This window comes from Pantherophis guttatus, chromosome 6, assembly GCF_059756535.1.
Source record: "Pantherophis guttatus breed Tessera chromosome 6, ASM5975653v1, whole genome shotgun sequence".
Taxonomy (NCBI): domain Eukaryota; kingdom Metazoa; phylum Chordata; class Lepidosauria; order Squamata; family Colubridae; genus Pantherophis; species Pantherophis guttatus.
In genome coordinates this window covers 18,012,596-18,035,605 of record NC_142068.1, presented here as the reverse complement: position 1 = coordinate 18,035,605, position 23,010 = coordinate 18,012,596, and the positions used below count along the sequence as shown (strand labels likewise).

Here is a 23,010-nt window from a genome sequence, read left to right as displayed (position 1 = left end):
GATTTCAAAACCAACCACAGTATCCTTTATTGCAAAACGGCAATAAAAATAGAAAGAGAAGCTTTGAGTAACTGCTTAGGCCTTCCTTAGGAGACCGCCCCGCTATCTGGTAAGTCTTGAGATGAGAAGGCATTTTATTTTATTTATTTTTTTACAGAGGAAGAGGAAACAAAGAACACAGATGCACACCCTGAGCTAACTATCTTTAAAGCTAAATAATTCCTCCCACTTGCCACAAAGAAAAGCAGAAATTACTAGCTATGGCATATCTAGCTACAATTAATACGTTTTTGTACCCTAAAAGCATTCCTTAGCAGCACACACACACACACACAAAAGGTCAGAACTGGTTCACTCACGCCAGAATTTTTCAAAGAAGGCACAGTGGTTTGGTGGGTCTTTTACGCATGCATATGAATGCAAGCATCCATCGCAAGTGAAAAGTCTTTTGCAGTGAACAATGGACAAATCCAGCCTTGTGTTTTACCCTCTCCACCACCGCCGCAGTATTCATTTAAGCTACAAAATTAACATGACAAGAACTTAAGAGATTCACCACAGACCGTTATTGTCGAATTATAAAACCCAGCAGATTCACATGAAAGGGATACACCGCCAAAGATGTGCTCCCATTCAAATAAAAACATATTCAAATTAAGCTGCATTATAGGGAGCCAAGAATTTACACCTGTGTCAAACGTACCGCAGGGTAGGAAATGTTTCTCCTATTTATGACCAACTAATTCTTGAGCCAGAATCACAGAATGCATTGAGTTGAGCACTGACGCACCCACTCATGGCTTAGCACAGCTACAACAACTACAGGTATTCCTCGACTGGAAGGACTATGATGGAGCCCCAGATTTCTGTTGCTAAGTAAGACATGTGTTAAGTGAGTTTTGCCCCATTCTACAACCTTCCTTGCCACAGATGTTAAGTGAATCACTGTACTGTTAAGTTAGCAACATAGTTCTTACGTGAATCTGGCTTCCCCATTGATTTTGCTTGTCAGAAGGGTTATAATCATATAAGAGGATTGTAAGAGGGTTATATAACATGATTCCGGGGACATTGCAAACCGTCATAAATTGGAGCAAGTTGCATCTGAATTTCGATCACGTGACCCTGGGGATGTTGTAATGGTCATAAGGGTGAAAAATGGTCTTAAGTCACTTTTTTCAGTGTCGTTGTAAAGGAACTGTTGTAAATCAAGGACAATCTGTATGTCATCTGAAAACGAATGTATAAATTTAAAAAGAAAAAGAAAAAAAGAAAACAAATGTAGTATTTCAGGTTCTTTCCTTAATCATAGATACTAGTTTTCAGGTAACCCAATCCTGGGCATAGTTCAAGGTTTCTCAACTTTCTTCTGGTAGATGAAGTCTGCACATCTTAAATTCGTTGACGTTGAGAAACACTGACCTAGTTGTCCTACTTTTTAAGCAATGGTTATTATTTTAGCAATAGGGGAATCCATAATCTTTAAATAGCAAAAAGGAAGTGTTGGGACATACCCATGTGACTCTACCAAGAGGCCTTATCCCTTCCTTTTTCAGATATTGAACAGCGGCAAAATGTTGCATTACATATCCATTGCTGAAGATGACTCAGACACCAGGAACAAGGTCAGGCTTCCCTTCGCAGTAATGACTTGGTTATATGTACAATATAACAGAGCATGGACTAAATCTTCATGGTAGCTCATGAACAGTACCATGGCAAACAGCTGATGGCCTCTAATGCTGATTCTTAGCACTTACATCCTTCCCTGAATTTGTATCTGACATCCTGTCTTCTTACATCTTCCTTGCATTAATGGTAAACCAGCTTTCTGTTGTTTCCTATACTCCCTTCTGAGCAGGGTTAATTCTACGTTTTCTACAGGTATCTCTTGACTTATGACCATAATTGAGCCCAAAATTTCCATAGCCAAGCAGCACAGTGGCTAAGTGAGTTTTGCCCCATTTTACGACCTTTCTTCACACAGTGAATCACTGCAGTTGTTAAATGAGTAACATGGTTGTTAAGTGAATTCAGCTTTCCCATTGCTTTGCTGGTCAGAAGATCACAAAGGTATTCACAAGATCCCAGGACATTGCAACCATCATAAAGATGAGTCAGTTGCCAAGCGTCCAAATTTCGATCACATGAACATGGGGATGCTGCAATTGTCATAAGTGTGAAAAATGGACATAAGTCTCTCTTTTCATTGCCATTATAATTGAAATGGTCACTAAATGAATGGTTGTAAGTTTCCCTGTATATTCTTGCCTCTATCTATTAACATTTCCCTGTATATTCTTGCCCCTATCTATTAACAAAACAGCAATGGAAAGGACAATTTATTTATGAGCCACAGTGGCGCAGTGGTTAGAGTTGAGTACTGCAAGCTGCTTCTGCTGACTGTGAGCCCTGCATTTTGGCAGTTCAAATCTCATCAGGCTCAAGGTTGACTCAGCCTTCCATCCTTCGTAGGTTGGTAAAATGAGGACCCAGATTGTTGGGGACCATATGCTGAGAGGGCTGGAAAGCACTGGAAAGCGGTATAGTATATAAGTCTAAATGCTATTGCTATTTATGTATAAAATTTCATTATTGCCCAACTCACAGACAGAGGGACATGACTGGTGAACTAAACTCCAGGTTCAAATCTATTATATCCAAGATGTCCATGGGAAAACAGGCTAAAATAGTAACTGATTTTACAAGCAGAGAGATTACATACATGTTAGCCATAGTCAACCAGTTCCTTCTCTGCTTTTGGAAGGGAAAGCCATACACTTAAAGAAACATTGAGGGGTAATTTTGAAAAGAAAAGTGGCCCACTAATTTTTCTAGGTTTTGACTTTCCTTTGTCTCTCCTCTCAAAGATGATAGTTGCTCAAAAGGTTTGCAAAATGAATAGGATTGGATTAGGATTGGATTAGGATAGGATAGGAAATAGAATAGAATAGAATAGAATAGAATAGAATAGAATAGAATAGAATAGAATAGAATAGAATAGAATAGAATAGAATAGAATAGAATAACAGGCTCAATTCAAATCAACTGCCTCTACTAGAAATCTAGGGGCGGGGGGAGCCCTCCCACTGGGGGAAAATGGCTACAGGCAAAATTCTTTTTTTTAAAAAAAAATCCACACTTTAGAATTTTATCAATCCAAAGACACTGGTGGAAAGCCTGCTAAATGTCTATATGACTAAGAAAATGAGTGGTGCTCTCCAGCAGATTGTGCTTTAATGGATTTAAACAGTTTTATTCTTTAATGTTTTAATGATTTATGTGGATTTTTTTTAGTCATTTCTGTACTGTTTTGGGAATTTGTAATCTTATAAACCTTATAAGTCATGGTAGTGAGATAAGCAGCTGTATCAATTTAATAAATAAAGAGCCAAATAAACAAAAGGAATTCAAAATGTCTCCTGACAGCATTAAAAACAGAAAAAAACTCAGAAATACTTCTGAGTTTAACTCAATATATCCAGATAGGCTGCTAGGCCTTAATATTACTGTAGCATTTTTTATTTTTTTTTGCTGAACATCAATTAATCTGGGTTGTTGAAGCCTAAACACAGATTACCTGTGAAAATACAAGTATTTCAAGAGCCTTTGTGGCGCAGTGGTTAGAGTGCAGTACTATAGGCTACTTCTGCTGACTGCCAGCTACCTGCAATTTGGCAGTTCGAATCTCACCAGGCTTTTGACTCCGCCTTCCATCCTTCTGAGGTGGGTAAAATGAGGACCCAGATTGTTGAGGGCAATAGGATGACTCTGTAAACCCCTTAGAGAGGACTGTAAAGCACTGTAAAGCAGTATATAAGTCTAAGTGCTATTGCTATTGCTATTTCTGTCTTTCCCATTAATGTTTTGACAACTCCTTTAACATTTTTGTTAATGATAAATGCACTGCTTCCGATATTTAAAATGATTTTTTCAAGTGTACTTAGATAAGTTGAAGCTCCAGCAAGAAGTAAAATGGAAAATAAATAAATATAGAAAGACCACCATATAAAGATTAGTAAACATTTTTATTGTGTTTTTTGCTTGAAACATTAAGCTTTCAAAAAGGATGTTGTCACATTTTCCATCGGGAGCTATTAGTACTAACCAGATACTTAAAACTAGGTCAACACCATAGTTATCTTGTCAACAGAACAAAACCGTTTAGACATCACTCTGCACTGAGCCTCAGCAAATCAAGGCAAATGGTTTCAAAATTCAGCATTGTAAGGGGGAGGGGTATTTCCTGTGCAATCACTTTTAATAAAACATTTTTGGCAGATTATAATTTTAGCAAAAGTTTGATGTTATTTTGGAAATTCACACTTCCAAAAACATCTAGAAATTTTTGTTCCAGTCTTGGTTCAGTGGCAAATTTTGAACATGCTTATTGAAGAGATGAGCACACAGCAGTACAAGAATAGAGAAAGCAGATTTCAGAATAAATATTTCTTTCCTATTGCTAATTCTATTTCTTTCCCCTTTTCTTTGATTTAGGGAGCAGGAAAGGAGGAAGAAAATGAGTGTTTATGCACGTCAAATACAAAAGTACAAAAAACAGGTTCAGTTGTACCATCTCCAAATTTGTTAATCCTTCACCACCATTTTCAAAACCACATACAAGAATAATTTAACGCAATGTAAATGCTCAAATTTATCCTTTCCTATCTTTATGCCCTATCTCCCAAGGATAAATAAAATAACAGGGTATCCAGAATTTCTGTTTGCAAATCCTTATTCGCCAGTCCTTCCTTAAGCTGGTTCCCTCCAAATATAGTATAGATACTTCTTGACTTACAAGGACTATTGAGCTCAAAATTTCTGTTGCTAAGCAAGACAACTGTTAAGTCAGTTGCACCCCATTTTATGATCTTTTTTGTCAAAGTTGTTAAGTGAATCACTGCAGTTGTTAATTGAATCATGTGGTTATTGTGCGAATCTGGATTTCCCCATTGACTTTGCCAGTTGGGAAGGTTACAAATGGTGATCACATGACCCCAGGACACTGCAACCGTCATAAATACATGCCAGTTGCCAAGCACCCAAATGTTGATTATGTAACCATGGAGAGGCTGCAACAGTCTTACATGTGAAAACTGGTCTAAAGTCACTTTTTTTCTGCACCGTTGTAACTTCAAAAAATCACTGAACAAATGGTTGTAAATCAAGGACTACCTGTACAGGTAGCTTTTGTTTAGCACTGTGATGGCGAACCTATGGCACACGTGGCATGCAAAGCCATATTGGTGGGCACGTGAGCTCAGCTCCATGGACCAGCTGATTTTTGGGCCTTCTGGGCCCACCGGAAGTCGGGAAACAGGCTGTTTCCGGCCTCCAGAGGACTTCCGAGGAGGTTGGGGAAGGCCATTTTCGCCCTCCCCAGGCTCCTAGAAAGCCTCTGGAGCCTGGGGAGGGTGAAAAATGGGCCTACCGGGCCTATTGTGCCATCGCATGCCAAAAGCGGGGTCAGCGCGGAGGTGTCACGCACGCATACGCGGGGATCGGGATGCATACAATTATGGGTGCGGGCACGCGTGTGTGTGACACCCCACGCTTTTGCCACGCGATGGCAAAAAGGTTAGCCATCACTGGTTTAGCAAGTTTTTCAGTGACCGCTTGAATAGTGCTGAACAAGAAAACTTCAAACTGATCCTTGTAATATGGATGTTGCAGATCCTTGCAGCATCTTGCGATCACATGATCACCATTTGTGCTGGTGTCCAACGAGCAAAGTCAATAGAAGAAGGCAATCATCAATGGTGCCTAACAAAGGTGTAGGATTCAGCTAACAACTCTAATTTGGACTGCTCGGACTACTGTTGTTAAGTTGGCACAATGATGTGATATTGTGCTTTGAAATTATACTACTTATTGATGGAATTGAGAATCCCAGTTAGCATCGTTAAGCAAAGTCTACCTATACAATATATAAGACCATGTGGTTATAGTCCAAGAGATATAAGGATACCAATGTGTAAAAGGCAAGATTTTTCAAGAGATTATAAAGGACAGCACAGCCCAAGAAATGTTGAGGTCCATCACAAAAACAGCACTTCTTGTAATCATAAAAACAAACAAGCAATTAAACAAGTAAAAAAAAATAATAATCATCAACCTTTAATAGTTTTACAAAGCCTGTCACTTGAAGCAAGTATCCTCCCTGTTGCAACTGCACTCATAATTAAATTGACAGTGACCGTGAAATACAATCTCAGCATCTTATCAACTGAAATTACCAGATTGCATGTAGAGTAATTGTTAACCCTGGCTTCTGCCATGCAACACCCCCTAGCAGTACTGGATTACAAACTCATTATCGCCAACTGGCTGGCCATGGAGATGGATATTCTAAAACCAAGCCTACCAGTTTGACAAAGCTACGTTAACACCTTCACACTTACTTAAGCTGGTAGTCCTGAGGATCTGCTTTCCTCAGACCGTAGAAGAGTCACCTTTGTCTTCTGATAAGGGATAGAAGTGAGAGGACTAGAAGGGGATAAGTCATACTACAGGTTTCCTCAGACTAGCTGGAAAGCTGTGAGAGTTTTTCAACTCAGAAGGTGATCTTTATGTTAGTTGAAGATTGTCCTACTGCTTTATCTTTCACTCTTTTCAGAAACATATGGGCTGCCTCTGTTGGGATCCAGCAAATTAAACTATCAAGAATCAGCCATAGTGTATTGCATCAATTTAAGAACCTTTTTTCCCATCTTCTTGAAGTTTGCTTATTCGCTAAATTATGCAAAGAAGAACAGACATTGTTGTGTTCCCTTTCACCATTTTATACCGTTGCAGGAGGTTGTAAGAAAGCTTGAAGAAAACGGAAAGAACTTCATGAATTAATAATTCAGAATCCCAAAATAGTAAAAGAAGGGTAAGCAAAGGAATGTTTTGCATATAAACCCGTGCATACAGAAGTTACATAAATCTTACCTTATACACTTGTCCGTAAGTCCCATTGCCAACCAGTTCAACCAATTCAAAGATGCCTGCGGGATCCTGGAAAAAAAAAACGAGAAAATTAAAGGGAGCCCAAACCAGATATTTTAACCGAATCCAAACAATGCTTTCATAAGAGCACTATTTCATGGGATTTCTCAGATTTATTTTGGCTGCCTTCCGAAATGGAGACCGCTTTAAAAACAGAAGCCCTGTTTCATTTTCAATGGTTTTAGGATACTTTAATTCTCTTTTCTAATAGCTTTAAGGTACATTTTGGATGGCATGTAACTGGGGTGTGGTCCAATATCCTGATTGCCACTGACTCTCACAAAATTTAAGCTAAATATTCACACAAACCCACACATCAGTTGATCAAGTTCACGATCGAATCCAAATCTCTTTTCAAATGAAACTGCAATGTAAAGTTCAAAAATCAACGAAGTCTGTTTCAAGAATACCGGTTGGGTGATCCATTTTGACCCTGCTAATCTCAAATTGGTCAGGTTGCCTAGGTGACTATAATAGGCAAATTCTACACGAAAAAGAATGATTGCCTTGATAATGTATAGAAGAACAGGGCCAGCCACTAGCACAGAGAGAAAGACAATACCCAAACCAATGTCTTAAATGCGCCCTTTTCAGGGGTGGCTGCTTGGAGTTCACAGGGGTTTGAGAGAACCTCTAGCTAAGATTCTGTGCAGTTTGGAGATCCCCCAAATCCCATTCCTGGCTGTCCCTGCCCACCCTGCCCCTCCCAGGAGTCCCCAAGCGGCCCATTTTGGATGCAGGTAACTGCAGGGTGTGCGCGGAGGCTCAGGGAGGGTGAAAAACAGGTCTACCAGAAGTTCAGGAAGGCCGGAAATGGCCCTGTTTCTGGCCTCCAGAGGGCCTCCAGAGCCTGGGGAGGCCGTTTTTGCCCTCCCGGAGGCCCAAAAAAAGCCTCTGGAGCCCGGGGAGCGCAAAAACACCCCACCCACCCATCGTGGTGCAGGAGGCTGACTAGGCCACACCCACCATGGCCACACCCACCCGGCGACTGGGCAGAGAACCCCTTGCTAAAATTTTTGGAGCCCACCCCTGGCTCTTTTACACCAGTTTAGAGGGCAAAGAAGATTTCTCAAGATGGGAATGGTCAAAAGACTTTGGCATAAAGATCTTATGAGTGCCATCTGAAGGATATTTCTATCTGGTCAAGGAAGACCAAAGTACACCAGAGAAAATGCAAACGGAAGTGAAATATTTCTAGAATCTAAAAGGTTTGTTTTTCCATCATAAGCAGTAAGTTCCTATTTTCAGACACTGAATGAGAGAGAAAGTAAGTACAAGGTAAAAAATAAAAATAACAAAGCAACTATTGTTTGTCAAGCTGCAGATTATTCAGCTGCATACAGAAAAATGTAGAACACTTGTTTTTAAAAAGACTACTGCAGCCAATAAATGTGTTCAAGTATGCCCATCATGAAAAGCAAAACCTAGAGAATGGTTAGCCATAAGCAACGAAGTTTTTGATAATTGCAATGTTTAATTAAGTAGGTAACAAAAACAAAAAGTGAAAACGAAGAAAAGGGAAAGGAATACATAAACATATATAAAAGAAACCTTACAGTAAAGTGAAACCTGAACTGAAAATATCATTATTATAAAGGCAAAAGAAAAAAAAAGTACCCCCAACCAACCGCATTTTTGAAAATGAGGTTGAATAAAGGATTGGTTTAAATGCAACTAGACTTCAGGATTTCTAACAGCTTTAATAGCAAAATATGGAATCACAACAGGAGGCTGTTGCTAGGAGTCATTCTGTATGGACTCTAATTTACAGCTGTAAATGAAAAATGAGCCAGTTTTGTTGACCCAGACAGCTAACAAGGAGAACTAGCGTTGGTGGGGGGGGGGGAGACAGAAGAGATTTTTATACATATAGCAAATCTTTAAGACAGACATTTGCAAAACAATCCATTCCAGAGACATGGAATTCCAAAAAGTTCCATTTTCCTCCAACCTGTACTAAAGCACCTGGCCATTTTAGGTGTCATCCATCCATTTTTCAGAAGTAACAATTTGTGCACGCTTTGTATGGACTTGAGCAATGGACTGCATCTGCTAACAGCCATTTAAGCAAAAATCCATGACCTAGGCTAGGTCTTCTCCAAATTGGCACCTTCCAGATAGGTATCTGCAAATCAGTGCAGTAAGGCTGCTTGGATCTAACCGGGTGAGCCCTTTATTCTCTGTGCTGTTAGCACAGCAAAGCCATGGTAACTAGAAAAGAATGCCAGTTATTAACAAATCTGAAAAACCAAGTGTAAGATCAGTTTGCATTCGACGTAGCTCTTGAATCTCCTTTTACCATCCCAGTTTTTAAAGAAAGAACAAGGATTCTTCAGAAACCTGGAAATTCTCCCCAATCCAGTATAAAAGCAATGTTGATAGCTTGTGCTTCATATACTACTACATCCACTCAACCTACCACCAAGATGGGAAGACAACACGTATTTCAGGTCCCATCGATTAGGGCTCCATATCTGGTGGGACCATGAAAAATGAACTTCTCAGTGGTGGCCCTTTCTTTATGAAACATCATTGCCCTAGAGGTATGATTGCACTCCACCCTGTGAAAGATAATGATCTTCTCATACCCCTTAATTCCACTCATTCATAAGATGCACCAAGTCATTTTTATGTTCTACATATACTGTATTTTTCGGACTATAAAACGCACCAGAGTATAAGACACATCAAGATTTTGAAGAAGAAAACAAGAAAAAAAATAGTTTTTGGCCTCCACGCACCCAGTTTTTGCTCTCCCTAGCCCCCAGGACAGGGGTGAAATGCTCCCAGTTCGGACCGGCTCGGGCGAGTAGGTAGCGATGGCGGCAGGCAGTTTGGAGAATCGGTAGCAAAAATCCCTGCCCCCGCCTCCCATGCCCAGCTGAGCCGCGTGGTCATCAGAGCCTTTTTTTTTCTTTTAAATGGCTCTGAAGATCCAAGCTCTGACAATCCAAGCTCTGACAATCCCAGCTGAGTTGCCTGCTAATCAGGCAACTCAGCTGGGATCGTGAGAGCCTTCTGAAAGCATTTTTTAACATGGTTTTACATGTAAAAAATGGTTTTGAAAGTTTAAAAAAAATTGGCCACGCCCACCCAGTCACATTACCCCCACCACCAAGCCACGCCCACAGAACCAGTAGTAACAAATTTTAGATTTCACCCCTGCCCCAGGAGCACTCTGCAGGCCTCCCAAACCCTCTGTACATTCCATTTTTGGGGAAAACGGGCCATTTTTCGCAAAAATAGGATGCGCAGAGGGTTTGGGAGGCCTACAGAGTGCTCCTGGGAGCCGGGCAGGGCAAAAACGCAGTTCATGGGGGGTTTGAGAGGCCAAAAATGGGCCTGTTTTTTGCAAAAATGGGGCGTGCAGAGGGTTTGGGAGGCCTGCAGAGTGATCCTGGGGGCTGGAGAGAGCAAAAACGTGACGCATGGGGGGGGGGGGGTTGGGAGTTTTTGGCCTCCCCAACCCCCCACGCATCGTGTTTTTGACCTCCCCAGTCCCCAGGAGCACTCTGCAGGCCTCCCAAACCCTCTGCACATCCTGTTTTTGCGAAAAATGGGCCTGTTTTTGGCGAAAACTGGACATGCAGGGCAAGGTTTCAGGAGGCCCAAAATGGCTGTATTCAGTGTATAAGACACACCAACATTTCCACCCTCTTGGGAGGGGGGAGTGCGTTTTATACTCCAAAAAGTACGGTAATCCATACTTGCACACACTTTGATAAAATGCATGTTGGAATGCTTTCTTCTACCCTAAAAGAAATGGAAGGAAAGAATCTTCGTAATTGTATATTTCAAAGGAGTATAAAGGGAGAGGTAAAAAATATTGGAAGAAGCATTCCTCATTAAAGTGAACTCATTACAATAAACTAACCCACCCCCTCAAAGTAAAAGTGAGAGCTCTTTATGGTTTACCAATCTAGATATCCACGTTCCTGTGTCTGTTCACAGTTGTTTTGACTCAATCGATGCCAAATATAAATTGCTTAATGCTACAAACTCGAATGACTAGGAAGAGCGGAAGAACAAAATTAGACACAGAAAAAGGCAAATAAGACGTACTTTCTGACATTTTGGAATCAAAATATGAAAAATCATTTAATGGAACCTTTGAATTATTCAGGATAAGTTTAAATGGGGACCTGATGCAAAATACTGTAAAATCCCAGATCACATATAATCACTTTTATAGATAATGAGACTTTTGCTGCTAATACAAATGCCTTATGTTTCCATTTAACAAACGTTTTCTTTCACTGGCCACCCATCCCAATAAATCTCGTGTGACAGACATGAACTGGAGGGCCTTCTATTACTTTTCTTTCCTAAAAGTTTTGTTTATTTCTTCCTTTCCCACAAGGCTTCAAGAGGTGAAATATGAAACAGCACCTCACAAGCAAAAGCCACAACAAGCAGTATTTGAAATGAAAAAGGTGAAGAGACAGCCTCTGCACCATCAAATGGTTTGCAATGTCTCTTCCTTGCACACTTTTGAAGGTTTTTAAAGACATCCACCTCTCGTCTCCTGAACCTACACTCTCACCCACAGTAAGCTAAGCATCTGCAACATCTATGGAGACAACAAGGCTTTTATATCCAGGTCTATGCATGAATCCATGCATGCATAAGAAATGAAAAGAAGGACTAGGGATGACATGATAGCAGTGTTCCAATATCTCAGGGGCTGCCACAGAGAAGAGAGAGTCAAACTATTCTCCAAAGCACCTGACGGCAGGACAAGAAGCAATGAGTGAAAACTGATCAAGGAGAGAAGCAATCTAGAACTAAGGAAAAACTTCCTGACAGTTAAAACAATTAATCAGTGGAATAACTTGCCTCCAGAAGTTGTAAAAGTTCCAACACTGGAAGTTTTTAAGAAGAGATTGGATAACCATTTGTCTGAAGTGGTGTAGGGTTTCCTGCCTAAGCAGGGGGTTGGATTAGAAGACCTACAAGGTACCTTCCAACTCTGTTATTCTAAATTTCACCGACCTTGGAAAGATGGAAGACTGAGTCAACCTTGAGCTGGTGAGGATCGAACTCCAGGCTGTGGGCAGAGTTCGCCTGCAATACTGCATTCTAACACTGAGTCACCACGGCTCTTTGATGGGGTTTGGAAGCAATGCAAACTATGGGGTCTCTTGGTTCAACCAGAAATGGTTGTTTGGAGATTTGTTCAACTCCTTAGGAATTGTCCAAGACAATTCGTAGAGGCAGTTGATTTGAAAAGAACCTGTTATTCTACTTTACGAAAGTGGTTGGTCAAAAGTGCTGGCTATAAAGGACACAATTTTCTTTCTATCAACAGCAATGTCCAATGCCTAAGTGGTTATGGTAGTAGCCTAGAAACCAGGAGACTGTGAGTTCTAGTCTCACCTTAGGCAAGATAGCTGGCTGGGTGATTTTGGGTCAATCATCAGTCTAGGTAGACCTGTATTAATTTGGATTTTTATATTTTATATCTTTTTTATATCTATGCTTATATCTTACAATTTATATTGTTTACTTAGCATCCTAGTATGATTTATGCTGATTGCTAATTTAGTATCCATGACTATGACTAAGTGTTGTACCTAATGTTTTATGATGAATGTATTTTTACAATAATTATGATAATGATCTATCACTATTGTTGTATGTACACTGAGAGCTTATGCATCGGAGACAAATTCCTTCTGTGCCTAATCACACTTGGCCAATAAAGAATTCTAATTCTATTTGTTGCTGTTATCTGATTATTATACACACCCAGACTCGCTTTTGACAAGTTGAGTGGCTATGTAAATTCGATTAATAAATAAATGAATAAACAAAAATATTTCTGTCCATTATTCTGTGTTCTTCTGGCATGACAGAGAACGAGTCTTGACCTTCTTCTATGTGCTACCCGCCTCCAGGCATGTCACACTTGCTCATATTTTTGTCCATGAATGATTGCTAGGTGTACAAAGCCTCTGAGTACAACTCACGGCACAAGTCAAATTACAGAACTAATGATCTTGATATTTTCAGAGCTGAGGAAAACAGCCATTCCCTTTAGCCCTTCAATGTTAAATGCAAATTGACATCAGTAACATTTAGTGGACTTCATTCACCATCTCGAGAATGACTTGAGCTACAGATTCATGACTGAATTGCCTAGCCTTGTTGTGGACTTTTTCTCTTTGTGACTTCTTTTCTGATCAGGGCAGTGGTGAAATCCAAAGATTTTTACGACTGGTTCTGTGGGCGTGGCTTGGTGGGCGTGGTGTGGTTTGGTGGGCGTGGCTTGGTGGGCATGGCAGGGGAAAGATACTGCAAAATCTCCATTCCCTCCCCACTCCAAGGGAAGGATACTGCAAAATCCCCATTCCCTCTCCATTCTTGGGGGAAGGATATTGCAAAATTTCCATTCCCACCCCACTCTGGGGCCAGCCAGAGGTGATATTTGCTGGTTCTCTGAACTGCTCAAAATTTCCGCTACCAGTTCTCCAGAACCTGTCAGAATCTGCTGGATTTCACTCCTGGACCAGGGTCCTGGAGTATTTTTGCCCAGCTGGTGTAAGTTTTTTTTTTTTTAAAGCTATTTTTCCCTCATGAATCACTATAGCTATGCTATTTTCTTTTAATGCTTGTAATAACTCAGAATTGAGCATTCAATGCAATTTTGCTGAAAAGGTTTTCGGAGGCATCCTGCCATTACAATGGTTTTGCCCTCTGCATCAGACGCCTCAACAGTGGAACTAAAGAATAGGCACGTGTGACTATGCAGCAAAATTTCATTAGGCGGCTCGAAAAAGCCAATTTGTTCACCCTGTGGTTCATTAAATAAAACCTCAAAGAGGCTCCTGTATAGAGAGAGGAGACTGAATCCTGAACTAAGTACAGTGCCAAAAATTGCAGGTGTTATCCAAATGAAAAATTGTTATTATTGAATTAAAAAGAACAGACTGCAATCTTCCCCTATATACACTCCAATAAATTAATATGCTCAACATGGCACAAGTGCACATAAATAAATGGAACACATTTATAATATCAAACTTTTTAATTCCCAAACATACCCACCTACATATTATGTTTAAATCTACCTATTACTTCCCATTTTGATAAATATCCATATCATCTGTTTTTCTCCAAAGAAAATTATCTCATATACAGGTAGTCCCCTCCCCCGGCTTACAATAGTTTGTTTAGTAACCATTCAAAGTTACAACGGCACTGAAAAAAGGGGATTTATGACCATTTTTCACACTTACGACCGTTGCAGCATCCCCAGTGTCACGTAATGAAAACTCAAGACGCTTGGCAACTGACTCATATTTATGAGAACTGCAGTGTCCTAGGTCATGTTTTTTTGCAACCTTCTGACAAGCAAAGTCAACGGGGAAACAAGATTCGCTTAACAACCATGTTACTAATTTAACAACGGCAGTGATTTGCTTAACAATTATGGCAAGAAAAGGCGTAAAATTTAATGGGACAAAATTCACTTAACAAATGTTTCGCTTACCAACAAAAATTTGGGCTTCAAGTCAAGGACTACCTGTATTCTTCCATAGGGCTTTCTGATTGATTGCACATTGAAAGTTCTGTCACTTTATCTATCTATAGCTTTTTTGCTACAAGTAGAAATAGAAAGTGGGTTTTTGATTTATATGTGTTTCCTTCTAATATTTCTTTTGTCATTAATTAATTTGTTCTATACTTTGTTCTTGTTAATCACTCCGAATGTCCACATAACTCAATCAAACTTAATAGTAACAACATATTACAGCGCTGCTCTGCAGGTGTGCATAAATATGATTTTTTTGTTAAATTTATTTGCTGTCTATCTTGCTGTAGGGCTAGTCTAGGCCAGGAATCTCCAACCTTGGCAACTTTAAGACTTGTAGACTTCCAACTCTGGGAGACTTAAAGTTGCCAAGGTTGGAGACCCTGCTCTAGGCAGTTTAAAAATAATATGCAATAATGTCACACAAGCAAACAAAGCAATTTGTGAGACAAAGAAGGACAAGTTCATGAAAGTGTATAAACTAAGCCTTTGGTCTACCACTATGATATACTCTCCTAGGTAATGGCCAAAGTTTTTTTGAGATATCGAAGTTGGAAGGTGGAAACCACCATAGTCTTTGACTTAAGACTACTTATTGTAGTCTTTGTAATTGTAATGTACAATTACATTACAATTGTAATTGTAATGGAGTGCAGAATTTCCATCATAAGTCATGGCGATATTAAGGCTTCCATGTGACTAACCTAATTTTACGACTTCTTCTCTGGGGTCATTAAGTGAATGTGGCGCTTGAATGGTGAACACGGCAGTTATAACATGGCTTAAAACAAATACAGTTGTAAAGCTAATCAATGTATTTTTTATTTTATTTTTTTGCAGAAACTGGCTGAAAAGCCCCCAAACCGGCAAAAATCATCATAATTTTCAATCACATGACTGTGGAAGGCTGCAACTGGCCTTAAAAGTGAGCTGGTTGCCAAGCACCCAAAATATCTTTGTGGAGTGGTTCCTTCGTAACTTTGAATTCTTGCTAAGCAACTGGTCAATAAACAAGGACTACTTGTAATAAATTCTCAAGGATTGATCTCCAAGTGCTCTGCATTTACAGCAGAGGCTTCTCCATCAACAAAAGGCATCATCTCAAATGAGTATCAGCATTGTCTAGACTGAATTCTGGATCCTATAGACTTACACCAATAGCAAACACTATATATTCACCAAAGGTGAATAATCTTTAGCCTCAGGTCTCGATTCAGTCCCCAAACCTCTCGTTTACAGAGTCCCAGACCTCCAAATATAGCCCTAAGCCATTGTTTATCAAACTTGGCAACTTTCCCTCCCAGAATTCCCTAACCAGCCTGGCAGTCCACACATCATAACGTTACCAAGGCTGAAAAATAGCGCATTGCACAATGAAACAAAAAATTCTGAAATACTCTATATCAGGAGTGTCAAACTCGATTTCATTGAGGGAAATCGCATCAGGATTGTGTTTGATCTTGGGGGCTGGGGGGGGCATGACCAGGTGGTGTGGCCAATGGGCGTGGCCAGCTCGACGTCTATTTTCATCTGCAACGGCCTCCTGCAGCCCCCTGCCAGCGAAAACGGAGCTCAGGGGCAAAAGGTTGCAGGAGGCCATTGCAGACAAAAACAGGCCTTCTGAGCTCCATTTTTCCTGGGAGAGGCATCACGGGCCAGTCCTTGGCTATTTCCAGGGTGGCCCCATGGGCCATATCTAAGCACCCCAGGGGCCAGATTTGGCCCACGGGCCTTGAGTTTGACACCCCTGCTCTTTATCATATGTAACCCTCCACAGGTTACATGTGTCTTTCTGCCATTTTTATGTCTTCAGGGCAGACTATTTTTCCTGCCGATTCTGCCTCCATTCCCAGTTTCCACTGGGAATAAATTCTTCTTTGTCGTCTCTCAGGTCCAAACATATTACACAAATGGATTAAATAAAGAATTTAATCCGTGCTTTTGCCATATTTTTTTTTCTTTAGTAGATTTAAAAGAAAAACAAGCAATACCATCTTATTAGCTTTCATTAATTATCTGGCAACATACATTTTATAATAAAATAACAGATGTCCATTTAACAGATGCTGGAACAGTTCATTTATACATTTATTTCCATCATTTCAATCCAACATTGTTAGAGTGATTTTTATAACGTTTGATATTCTCATGATACTTCAGCTATTGCCATCTCTCAAAGTCACACTGCAGTCAGATTTATATTTGGCTCGAAAAGAAGCAGTAGCTAAAAGCAATTAAAAAGTTTGCTTGTCCAATTATTATGAAGCTCTATGTATGTGTGACTTTTTCAACTGTGGAAACCACAAAACCCTAACTGGGTCCATTCCTGCTAACCTTTTTCGAAATCAGTAAAGGTCAGCCACCCTCCAAATTTTCTTCTCAAAATCTACTCTTCCGTTTCCCAAACTTCAATCCTATCTCAAGCCCAAGAACGTTGAGTGTGGCCCTTGGTCTCCACCAGTAACATAGATATTTTTTTTTTCCCAAACAGAAAACTTAACAACTACCTTGCCTCTAATTTCATAACACAGAATGTGCCAAAATAAACGGACTCAAATCCACTAAATCAAATTCAGATTAACCTTGCACCAGTTCCATTTTTCTGTGGTTGAATAAAAGCTTCCCTTATAAAATCACTTTTTTTCAGTACTGTCATGAACACAGGCACTAAATGAATGGTCATAAGTCCAGGACTTACGTCCCTTTATAAGGTCATGTGGGATCGCCATGTGTGATGTTCCCAGCAAGCAAGGGAAACCGGCAGAAAAGGTCACAAGTTGCAGTCACACGATATCTTGCTTAACAGCCATGGTGATTTGTTTAACAACCACAGCAAAAAGGTTATAAAATTAGGCTGGATCACATAATGCTCCACTTAACAATTACCGTGCTTAACGATGAATTTTATGGTCCCTACTGTGGTCATAAATTGAGAAATAACAGAAAGCAAAAGATGGCTATGGAGATTCTCAGTCATCCAGGCCATGGTTTTCCCAAAGGTGCTTTTTTAAGAGGCAACTGGACTTTCTGGTTTTTCTTTGAAGATGTTTCGCTTCTCATCCAAGAAGCTTCTTCAGCTCTGACCTGCATATTCCCCACCATCCAGTCAGAGCTGAAGAAGCTTCTTGGACAAGAAGCGAAACATCTTCAAAGAAAAACTAGAAAGTCCAGTTGCCTCTTGAAAAAAGCACCTTTGGGACAGAAAGCAAAAGACCCAACATGGTACTCATATATATTTTTCATTGTACCTTATTGAATACACCACAAATGACTGTCTTTCTATAGTCAATAGTCAAGATTTATAAGCTACAATATCTGGGTTTAATCAACCTAGGCCTCAACTTATTTCCCTTATTTGCTGAAATCTTACAAGGAAGCCTCTTAATGCCAGATGCTAATATAAAGCACATTTGCTCATTTAAGCACACAAGTACCACTGTTCAAACTCAATGCTCTTTGGTTCTTTTGTAAATCCCCACGGCTACTTACTTACAGCTGCTAATGCCATATGACCAGAATCACCACCATATCTGCACAATGAACAGTAGATTACTGTGGTATGTTAAGTGAAGATCTCAGGCTGGAGAAACTAAGCATGTTCTCTCTGCAAGAAGCTAATTCATTTCAAGCCGTTCGGTTATGACGACAGAAAACAAAAAGAAAAGAAAAAGAAAGAAACACCGGCCATCAAATCGTGAGAAATCTGGCCACAGATGGGCTTGCAAAATGACTTTGCATTTGAATTGCAGGTAGACCAAGATTTGTTCAGAGGCTCTCGAAAAAAGCTCCCTCAAGTTCCACTTTTCAAATGCAGTAGCTAAAATGTATTGGCTGAAGAGAAAGGATATCAATAAAGTTTGCATACAGAAGATCCAGACATGGTCCTCGACTTACAACAGTTTGTTTTAGTGACCGTTCAAATTTACAACGGCACTAATAAAAAGGGACTCATGAACTTTTCTTTCTTTCTCTTTCTTTCTTTCTTTCTTTCTCTTTCTTTCTTCTTTCTTTCTTGGTTCGATTTATATGCCACCCTTTTCCGGAGACTCAGGGCGGCTTACAATGCGTTAAGCAATAGCCTTCATACTTTTGTATATACTTGCTTAGTAGGGCTTTTGGCACCCCCTAAGCGGTGTTCTTTTTTTATACAAAGTCAGCTTATTGCCCCAACAATCCGGGTCCTCATTTTACCTACCTCGAAAGGATGGAAGGCTGAGTCAACCTTGAGCCTGGTGAGATTTGAACTTGCAGTAATTGCAGGCAGCTGGTGTTACTTAACAGTGCTTTAGTCTGCTGCGCTACCAAGGCTCTTTTCACTTATGACCGTTGGCAACGGACTCGTGTTTATGACGGTTACAATGTCCCAGAGTCCTGTGAATCCCCTCCCCCCTTTTGCAATCTTCTGACAAGCAAAGTCAAGGGGGAAGCTAGGTTGACTAAACGACCGTGTTACTAAGTGAACAACTCCATTTAACAACCGTGGCAAGATAGATTGTCAAATGGGGCAAAACTCAATTAATAACTGTCTTGCTTTGCAATGGAAATGTTGGGTTGAATTGTGGTCATAAATTGAGGACTACCTGTATAATATTATGGGAACCCACCACCACTACCCACCATACCCGCAGTACACTTTTCAACAAGGTTCCCCATTTACCTTTTCAAAGAGGTTGGTCAGAGTTCCTTAGGTTTTAAAATATCATCACTTTTTATCTAAGCATTGTGTATACTTGGAAATGGGACATGGTGGTTCAGTGGCTAAGACACTGAGCAAGTCGATCGAAAGGGCGGCAGTGGTTCGAATCCCTAGTGCCGCGTAACGGGGTGAGCTCCCGTTACTTGTCCCAGCTTCTGCCAACTTAGCAGTTCGAAAGCACGTAGAAAATGCAAGTAGAAAAACAGGATCCACCTTTGGAGGGAAGGTAACAGTATTCCGTGCGCCTTTGGCATTTAGCTATGCCGGCCACATGACCACGGAGACATATTCTGACAGTGCTGGCTCTTCGGCTTTGAAACGGAGATGAGCGCCGGTCCCTAGAGTTAGGAACGACTAGCACCAGGGGTGGGTTCTAAAATTTTTTACTACCAGTTCTGTGGGCATGGCTTATTTTTTGGGCGTGGCTTGATGGTGATGGGACAATTCTTTAGGATTTAGCGGAGGTACTGGTCTACCAGGCTTTTAACTGCTTGCAGAGCTGTACTGGTCTACCTATTTATTTTTGCAGGCACTGGTCTACCCATTTATTTTTGCAGGCACTGGTCTACTCATGTATTTTTGCAGGCACTGGTCTACCCATTTATTTTTGCAGGCACCGGTCTACTCATGTATTTTTGCAGGCACTGGTCTACCCATTTATTTTTGCAGGCTCATTTGTTTTGGAGATACCGGTCTACCACCAAACTGCCTTTTACCACTGATCAGCTGTAGGGCGGCCCTTTGAAGCCCCACGGCAAGAGTTTAAACAGTTTTTTTTCCTTATAGCCCATCAGCTGGGACTCAGGAGGCAGCAATAGATTGGGGGTGGGGCCAAATAAAAGGTAAGAATAATGCGGGGGGGCAGAACTGGTTTGGTGACGTCATATCGTCACCACTACCAGCTCGGCCGAACCGGGCCGAACCAGGAGGAACCCACCACTGACTAGCACATATGTGCGAGGGGAACCTTTATCTTTACCTTATACTTGGAAACCACCCAGGATCACACTGTTTGTTAGGGTCAAAAAAAAAAATCCTCTACTTGTGAGTTGCTATCAATAAGATAGCATGGACCTTCTTCCTGATCTACAGCTCTTCTCAACTGCCTCCTTCGCATGCCACTTGGAAAGAGCCCGTCTTCTTCTCAAACACAAGTTTTGATCTCCACAATGATTCTTGTGTGGAAACACATCACTGGCATAATAGGGATGTTCTACCTGAGGGAGTCTTTGGTCCTCTCTGAGCTGGGTTGCCTTCTTGCAGACATTTCATTCCGCAAACTAGGTATTTATTTATTTAGAATTCTTTATTGGCCACGTGTGATTGGACACACAAGGAATTTGTCTCCGGTGCATAAGCTCTCAGGATACATACAAGCAATAAGTGATAAATCATGATCGTCGTCATCGTAAAAATAGGATACTAAATAAGCAATCAACATAAATCATACTAGGATACTAAATAAACCAATATAAATCATAAGCTACAAACAACAAAGTTATACTCATAAGAAGATAAGGAGATAGGTAATAGGAAAGATGAGAATAATGATGGTAATACTGCTTTCCTAGATAGTTTGACACTGTTGTGGAAACTAGTTATTTAGCATCATGATGGAACTAGGGAAGAAAACTACCCTTGTGTCTAGTTGTTCGGGTGGGCAATGCCCTATCCCAGTGATGGCTAACTTTTTCTGGACCGAGTGCCTAAAGCACATGCATAAGCACACAAATGTGCATGCGTGCATCCAAACCCCCAAAACGCAATGTGGCATGCCCCCATGCATGCTCATGCGGCCCCCTGCATGCACCCCACTCCGGACATGTGTGCACCCCCAGGCATGCACGCACGCCCCCCCCGCAGGTGCCCCACCCCCAGGCATGCGCGGCAGAGACCCAAAGACCAGCTGGCTGGCAGGAGGCGTGCGCACATGCGCAGCAGATCTGAACTTGCGTGACAGCTCACATGCCATCAGAGAGGGCGCGGCATGCCACCTCTGGCACATGTGCCACAGATTTGCCATCACGACACTATCCTATAGCATCATTTTGAAGGTAGAAATTGAAAAATTTATGACCAGGTTGTGTATTGGAATTATACTTTGTATTTCTGAACTTCTCATCTCCTTCGGAGGTAAGATCAACAGTGCTAGTTATAACACTGATTATCTTACCTAGCTTGGGTAATGAATCATCTGCAGGAAAATAACCCAGCTCAGAGAGCACCAAGGACCTGTTCTGCCCCAGCTACGGACCCCAAAGAACGCAGCACACACAAACTCTATACAAAGCTTATTTTACTCAAATAACTTAGTCTTTATCATTCAAAGGCTGTTAATGAACTGTCTTAACAGCCTACCAGAATCCTAAGATAAGGTAATCAGTCTTACTAGAGTTGGCAGAAAGCCCAGAAGCAATTTTGCAGATACGAAGGAGAGTGAACTAAAGTTGTTCTCTACAGCTTGTTGCAAGCGGCGTTCCTTCTTAAATAGGCTAAGGGAGTGGCCAATTAGCCCCAAGCCTTACTCTCGAGGAGACCTCCTGAGGAGCCACTCCTGCCTTTTGGCAGCTCTGCGCACCAGTGCATTGAGAAGAGGCGCCTCCTCTTCATCCTCTTCACTTAAGGGAGCTTCTGGAGGTTCTGAAGGCCCTGGCTGAATCCCTGCCTCTGGCATCACATCTTCTCCAGCCTCCTCACTGTCCGACTCGAGCGCCAGCTGCACAGGCTGCTGGCGCAGCACCACACCAGCCTCCTCGTTGTCGGAATCAACTACAATCTGCACAGGCCGCTGACGGGCCACAACAGGACCCCTCATTTCACATTCTCCTTTACTGAAGTTCTACCTTTAATTTATTGAACTAATCCAATGATTAAGATCTATTTCACCAAGAGACCAATCCATAAACAGCCATTTTTTTGACTTACGTATTTCTCCTAAGTACCTTGCAGACTTTTCAAGGATCAAACTTTATCAAAAATTGTCAACTTCAAGTGTGTACATTCACAGAAAGAGACACATAAAGAACTGATGCTCCTCAGTGGAATAGCAAAGAAATTTCCTTTGCTACAAAGTATAGAATAAGAACATAAGAACTACAAGAAGTTCTCACTTAATGACTGATTGCTTAATGACCGTACAAAGTTATTTTGGTTTCAAAAAACTTACCTACGACCCATCCTCTAAGCTACAACTGCTACCCCTCCATGGTCACATGGTCACTTTTTAGGCACTTGGCAACCGACTCACATTTACGACCAGCTGCAGCCTCCCATGGTCATGGGACTGCAAATTCCAGCAGAAAATGACAAAAAAAAAAAAGCCCTTTGGATATGCTGGATTCACTTAACAAACACATGGGGATTTGCTTAATGACCACATTCTTAATTGCAGTGACTTGCTTTACAACCATTATAAAAATGATTGTAAACCGAAGTCAGGTGCTTAATCCGTGGAATAACCGTCCGCACTTACAACCAAAATTCCAGGTTCAATTGTGGTCATAAGTTGAGGACTATCGGTATCCTGAATTGGACCAAATTCAGCATTGTCAATTACACATCATGTAAATCCAAGCTAACCCTGCTATCTATATCATTTTCCTAGACCAGACGCTTAAATATTTGCCATTCTTTTATTCCACAAAAGACTTGACTGCCATAAACAGTGCATATATTACTGCTTTTCTACCACAAAGAGTATTATACATGCACTTGCATTTCCTGGGAATGATATATGTTACGAATGAAGGCAAATATATGTTATTTGACAAATACAATTATTTATCAGATA

The 23,010-nt window shown here is 40.9% G+C and overlaps 1 protein-coding gene across 11 annotated transcripts in view; it reads right to left on the bottom strand.

Annotated features, from left to right (window-relative positions):
* Nucleotides 1-23,010, bottom strand: part of TNIK (TRAF2 and NCK interacting kinase) — a 338,950-nt gene that overhangs the window by 270,825 nt on the left and 45,115 nt on the right. For all 11 annotated transcript variants that reach the window (XM_034438985.3, XM_034438988.3, XM_034438989.3 and 8 more), the window contains exon 2: nt 6,934-6,999. In XM_034438985.3, coding sequence (XP_034294876.1) covers nt 6,934-6,999 — 66 coding nt within the window. The remainder of the gene's footprint in view (nt 1-6,933; nt 7,000-23,010) is intronic.